At 63.9% G+C, this 6,430-nt stretch overlaps 1 protein-coding gene across 1 annotated transcript; it reads left to right on the forward strand.

The window, feature by feature from the left end:
• Positions 1 to 2,154: 2,154 nt before the first annotated feature.
• Positions 2,155 to 6,152, forward strand: FGF19 (fibroblast growth factor 19; the record flags this gene model as incomplete). Its single annotated transcript, XM_084893672.1, has 3 exons — positions 2,155 to 2,489; positions 3,224 to 3,327; positions 5,835 to 6,152. Exons 1-3 carry the CDS (start codon positions 2,249 to 2,251, stop codon positions 6,150 to 6,152), a joined length of 663 nt encoding a protein of 220 aa, XP_084749798.1. The 5' UTR covers positions 2,155 to 2,248.
• Positions 6,153 to 6,430: the final 278 nt, after the last annotated feature.

Consider the following 6,430-nt stretch of genomic DNA (forward strand, 5'->3'; position numbering starts at 1 on the left):
ATCCACTGAGCCAAACAGGTTTTGATCAGCATTCTTCACGAACCACACTCCGGGCACCTCATGTCCACTCTGCCATAGGACCGCAGCACGAGGCTGTAAACCAGCATGAGGAGGCGACGGGCCCAGCAGGTCCATAGCCTGCCCAGGGGCGGATCTGTGCGGCCCAGGGTCTGACCCCAGAGCCCACGCAAGCCCACACGGCCTCCCTCAGATGCCGCATGGCCTGAGCTCAGATTACAGGCCCGCCGCTTAACCTGGGGTGCATCCTGGGGTCACTCTCCCATGGGGAGGGAGAAGGGGGACAAGATGTCATGGGGGGTTCTTGTGGAGGGTTAAGCTTGTAAACACCCATAACGTGCTTGTAACAGAACAGGAGGCTGCCTCCTCTGCCATCCTTCTGAGCTCCCAGATCAAGGCCTGGGGGCGGGGACGCTCTTTCCCCGCCATATGGGGTGTGGAGGGGGAGGGGCCGCAGATGGGGGTGGAGCCGGAGGCTGGCGTCCCCGTCCCCCTACCTCCCCCAGCCTGATGGGGACACGTCCCCGTGCAGACCTTGACATCCTCCCCAGGCCCCCGCATTCAGCCAGGATCTTTAAACGCGGGAGCGGCAGGGGAGGGCAATTAACTCTAATGGGAGCCGCCTTCGATTTAGAGCCGCAGGGGGGACGTAATGGGATTGCACAGAAGCGCCGAGGCTTTCTGAACCCGAGGCTCGGCGTGGGGGTCCCCGCTCCGGAGGGCCTGGGAGAGGAGGTGTCTTTTTTTTTTTTTTTAAAGACGCTCCTGGTGACATGTGGGGCGTGCCCCGTCATTAATGCCAGTCACAGGCTGGCTGAGGTGTGAACGTGGCCTTGGCTCATTGAAATTCATCAGGCCGGGCGCCGGGTTCCCTTCCGGAGTCTCCGCCGCCGCCGTTCGCCTTTGCGCCGAGCCAGGGCCCCACACCCCGGGGCTGCGGTGGAGAAGGGCGGGAGGGGAAAGGAGAAAGGATCCCTGTTGAGCCAAAGCCCCCCGGGGAGGACCCCTTCCCTAAGGATGCTCAGAGCACCCTTAGGGAAGGCCTCGGGTTTGCAGGAGCCACGTCACGGGGTGGCCCCCTGTCCCCCCCCCCCGGGGCCGGCCCCCACCCCGGCGGCGTGCGGTGGCTCCGCTGCCCCAGGTCAGGGGCTCCCCGAGCTCTCCATCCGCGCTGTGCTCAGGGGCCCCCGGACTGCACCCACCAACGACAGAAACCGAGGGGACCCCCCGCCCCCCGCTTCCCGCCAGCGCCCGGGCCTGAGCCGTAAGTCAGCTTCTCACTCAGAGCTTGTCAGCTCCCCCCCCCACCCCCCCCAGCCCCAGAAGCCCCTGCAACACCGCCCGCGAGCTGGGCCGGCAGAGCCGAAACCCGGGCGGAAGCGCCACCTAGCGGCTCCCGCGCGCGGCGCCCTATTGTTCTCGGGAGGGCGGGGTTCGAGCCCGGCTCCGCCCCCCCGTCGGGGTACAATTTATGGTTATGAAGTCAAGGGGGCCCGGGTGGAGGAGGGGCGAGGATCTGGAGAACGCGAGCTGGGGGGATGTGAGCGGGTCCGAGCTGCAGAGGAAACGCTGCTGCGCGCGGCTTTCCAGCCCCCGCGCCGGGCTGGGGGGGTCGGCGCCGTCGCGGGAGGGAGCGAATGGGGCCCCTAAGGGGAGAGGGCCCTGAAGCGAGGCAACGTTTCTCCTCCGAACAGGGGGGCGAGCGATGCAAAGCTCAGTGCCCCACAATCTCTAGTCCCGGCGTTCCCGCCCCCGCCCCCAGCTAGCATTTTCTGGGGAGCCGCAGCCGGGGGGCGGGGCCCCGTCACCCCCTTGATGGCTTTTTTAGAAAATCAAACTCGCCCAGTCCAGCGACCCGGCCGCCCACCCCGCCACCGACCCGCGGGGAGGAGCTCCTCCGGACGCTGAATCGGGGCCTCCCCCGCCCCCGGATCCATCCGGCGACCTGGGCGGGATCGCCGGGCCGGCCCCGGGAGGGGGCTGGGGCTGGGGCCGGAGGCGGGGTGTGAGTGGGTGTGTTGGGGGGCGGGGGCCTGATGCAATCCCGATAAGAAATGCTCGGGTGTCAGGGGCACCCACCCGCCGGGAGGGTGAGACGCGCTATATAAGGCGGCTGGCCCGGAGCAGCGCACCCCGAGCGCACAGCCAGCCGGAGCGCCCCGTGGACACCCGCCTCCTCCCGCACCCCGCACCCGCCAGGAACCGCGCCCCGGAGCCCGAAGGAGGTGCCATGCAGAGCGCGTGGAGCCGACGCGGCGTGGCCGGCGCCCTGGTGCTGGCCGGCCTCTGGCTGGCCTCGGCCGGGGCGCCCCTGGGCCTCTCGGACGCCGGGCCGCACGTGCACTACGGCTGGGGCGAGTCCGTCCGCCTGCGCCACCTGTACACCTCCGGCCCGCACAGCCCGGCCAGCTGCTTCCTGCGCGTCCGCGCCACCGGCGCCGTGGACTGCGCACGGGGCCGGAGCGCGCACAGTGAGTGCCCGCCGGTCCCCTCCTGCCAGGGTCCCCCTCCTCCTGCCCAGGGCTCCCCTCCTCCCGCCCAGGGCCCCCCTCCTCCTGCCCGGGCTCCCCCCCTCCCGCCCGGGGTCCCCCTCCTCCTGCCCAGGGCCCCCCTCCTCCTGCCCAGGGCACCCCTCCTGCCCAGGGCCCCCCCCCTCCTGCCCAGGGTCCCCTCTTCCTACCTGGGGTCCCTCTCCTCCTGCCCGGGGCCCCCCTCCTGCCCAGGGCCCCCCTCCTCCCGCCGGGGGCCCTTCTCCTCCCGCCAGGGGTCCCACTCCCTCCAGGGCCCTCCTCTCCTGCCTAGGGCCCCCCCTCCTGCCCAGGGCCCCCCTCCTGCCGCCCAGGGTCCCTTACATCCTTCACCTCCTCCTCCTCCCGCGGGCTCCCCACTCCGGATACCACCAGGTTTTGGCACATCCTCGTCCTGTACCCTCCCTGGGTCCCTTCGACAGCATGGGGACTGGGGGAGGGGGCACGTCCATGGGTGCCCTCCCCTGACCACCCCCTTTGACTCCTACAGACCCTTCCCTCGTGGGAATCCCAGGACTTGGCATCTGGGTGTTCCCCTCCCGCCCTGGGCCCCCCAATAGCGGGGGAGGGGGGGGAGGGGAGATAGGGGGAGAGGGGGGCAGGGCCCGGGCACCCACCACAGGCACCCATGGTGGGTCCCGCGGCCCCGGCTGCGGCTCCTGCTTCTCTCGCCCCAGGTCTGATGGAAATCCGGGCCGTCGCCTTGCGGAAAGTGGCCATCAAGGGCGTGCACAGCGGCCTGTACCTCTGCATGGGGGCCGACGGCAGGATGCTGGGGCTGGTAGGTGCCGCCCGCGGGCGGGCGGGAGGCGCTTGGCCTGGGGCCAGCGGGCCAGCGGGGCAGGGGAGGGGCGCTGGGCCGGAGCCAAGGCTCCTGGCTTCCTCCCGCTCCGGGGCCGCAGCGCCCGGGGGGTGGGGGGCTGTCTGGCTGCAAGGGCCGGATCCTGTGAACGTCCGGGCGCCTCTCGGTGGAAGTTTGGGGTCCCGGCCAGCGGCGGGAGAATGGGTCAAAGCCCCCTTTGTACGTCCAGTGGAGCCAGAGGCCGCCCCGTCCCTTGGCTGTCTGTGATTCAACAGGAAAACCCACCAGGCTGGGCCTGCTCTCGGGTGGCCCTCGAATCGGACCACCTCCCCTTCCCGCAGAAAATTTTGAAAAGAAAAGAAAATTCGGATCTTTTACAAAAGGTCACTCTCCCGACAACTCGGGGGAAAGTGACATTTAGGATTGGGGATACTTTTTTTTAAATTAATTTTTTATCTACAAGAAAAACGTTTTGCAGGCCCATCCGAGGAATGTTCCCTGCCTCCTCCCCCTCGGGTCCATCCCGGGGTCCGGCTCACCGTTAGGGGTGGGATGGCCCCGCTGCCCACGAGCCCCGGGGCAGGAAGTGCCGGAACAAAGACTGCGAGTTCAAAGGGAGCCCCCTCCCCCGCGCCCTGAGGAGTCTGTGTGTGGGCCCGGGGCTCCGCCGGGGGCTCAGGGGCGGGGCCTGCGCCTCGGGGAGGGCTCCCCTGCCCGCCCAGCCCCCTCCCGGGCAGCACTCCTCTTTCCAGTTCCCCGGAGTAGGGCTGTGGCTTCGAGGCTTGTGTCGACCATGTATCCCGAGCCCGGTGCCGGGTTTTATGGCCGCGTCCTGAGTGAAAAGGACACGAACGGAGGCAAAGAAAGGAGGTGATGTGCTTGCTGAAAGCCGACACCCCGAGCCGCTCAAACCCTGAGTTACAACTTGGGGGGAGGCTTGAGGGGGGAGGTCAGAGAATGGCAGGAGGGCCTGCTGGAGCTGGTGGGTGTCACCTACCATTCTCCTCATCCAAAAGGGGATTGTGGGGGGGAGGGGTCCCACCTAAAAAATCCAGTCTGCCTCTTGATCCTGTGGGCATAGTTTAGCAAAAATCGAGGATTAAAAAAAAAAAAAAAAAAAAAAGACATTCCACTTTCTCCTAGAAACGTGGAATCTTTTCATTTGTCTGGAAAAGTGAGATGCTGACTTCTCCTGGCGTAAACTTCCTGCAGCCCCTCGTTTGGTTCCACTCCCCTTGTTTTATTTATCTATTTGTATTTGCCGCTCCTGCCGTCCGGTGGCTTTATCCCCGCGCCTGGGCCGCTGCGGGCCTTATCAGGGCCTTTATCAGCACAGCGATCACCCACCTGCAGTTCAATGACCTTTGCAGGCTCGGGCAGAAATGAGACTGGGTGCCTCCTGGGGCTGTTTACTGCCCAGCCCTTCTGGGTCCCAAAGGGGTAATGACACGGGTTGGAGTTGGAGGCAGAACTCGCCCGCTGACACCTCTCAATCGACTATGAATGGTCTGGGCCCTGGCCCTGGTGTCCCTCCTCCCTCCCCTCCCCCCCCTCTCTGCACATTTCCGGCCACCCCACCCCCTGCTGGGTGCAGGCGCTGCCCTAGGCCTGGGGGGAGGGGGGTGTCTTTATCCCGAGGATCCTGGCAGGCTGCCTGGATGGAACTGGAGGGGGCTGGTGGCGCTCCCAGGGGCACCAGACAAAAAGGCCTACGGACCTCGCGTCTACATGGGGACTAGTCTGTAATCTGGGTCCCAGGTCAGAGCGTGTGTGATTCTTAATTAAAAGACGGATCCTGAAGCATCACAGCTCGGCAGCGTCTCCCGGCGTGCCTGTGGGCTGCGAGGGAGCTTTTAATGTCCATACTTACATGTATTTACTGTAGAGGGATAGCATGCCTCAGAACATGACTAAGTTTAAAAAGTGACATGGCATGGAAAATGTAAGGGGTCAATGCAAAGTATATACAGATGTTGAGTAATCATGCAATCTAAGTGTGTGTGTGTGTGTGTGTGTGTGTGTTTGCAGGTTGTAAATTACGAAGGTATACAAAGTAAAGACGTAAAGCTATATACAGTACCTATACTTAGCATATACACTTAATGTATGTGACATACACGTAACATAAACGTCACAGTACGGCACAGGGAATCGAGTCAGTAATATTGTTCTTATGGAGCCAGATGAATACTGGACTTTCGGGGCGACCACTTTATAAATCACGTAAAATATAAATCACCGTTGTACACCCGAAACGAATATGTGGTATGCCCACTGCAACTGAAAAATAAAAAATGGATAAAATTACATGAAGTGATAAAAATGCTACAAATGTATACCGAAATGTAGTGAGCCTACATCTCTCTATACAAATAGGTACTCAGAGCGCCCTTGTATTTCATATCCTGCTTTACGGCTCACACAGGACCGACGGGGAGCGGGACGGGGTGCCCGCCGGACCTCACGGCCCTCTGCTTTCTCCGCAGCCTCATTTCTCGCCCGAGGACTGTGCCTTTGAGGAGGAGATCCGCCCCGACGGCTACAACGTGTACCGGTCCCAGAAGCACCAGCTGCCCGTCTCGCTGAGCAGCGCCCGGCAGAGGCAGCTGTTCAAACCCCGGGGCTTCCTGCCCATGTCCCACTTCCTGCCCATGCTGCCCAGCAGCCCCGCCCAGCCCCAGCACCGCCGAGAGGGCCCCGGGGAGCTGGGCGCCTTTTCCTCGCCCCTGGAAACCGACAGCATGGACCCTTTCGGAATTGCCAGCAGCCTGCGGCTGGTGAAGAGCCCCAGCTTCCAGAAATAACCAGGCCTCCTCCCAGGCCGGGCCCCCGAGGCCTGGGGTGCTTGCAGAGTGGCCTCGGCCGGCCATGCTTCTGCAAGTAATATATGTAGCGCTAGGAAGAAACATGTAGAATGTGCACATAGACCGTTTAACCTTGGCTGTGCCCGTTTCTAGAGGTAGACTTGTATGATCCTAAAAGTGTAAGTCCTTCACCGCCGCCCCCCCCCTGCCCCTCCCAGATGCTATCCCAGCTCCCTACCCTGAATTTGGTCCTTGCTTCCCATGTGCCGCCCCAGTTC

This window comes from Pipistrellus hanaki (genome assembly GCF_964339955.1).
Source record: "Pipistrellus hanaki genome assembly, chromosome: 9".
In the NCBI taxonomy this organism is placed as follows: Eukaryota; Metazoa; Chordata; class Mammalia; order Chiroptera; family Vespertilionidae; genus Pipistrellus; species Pipistrellus hanaki.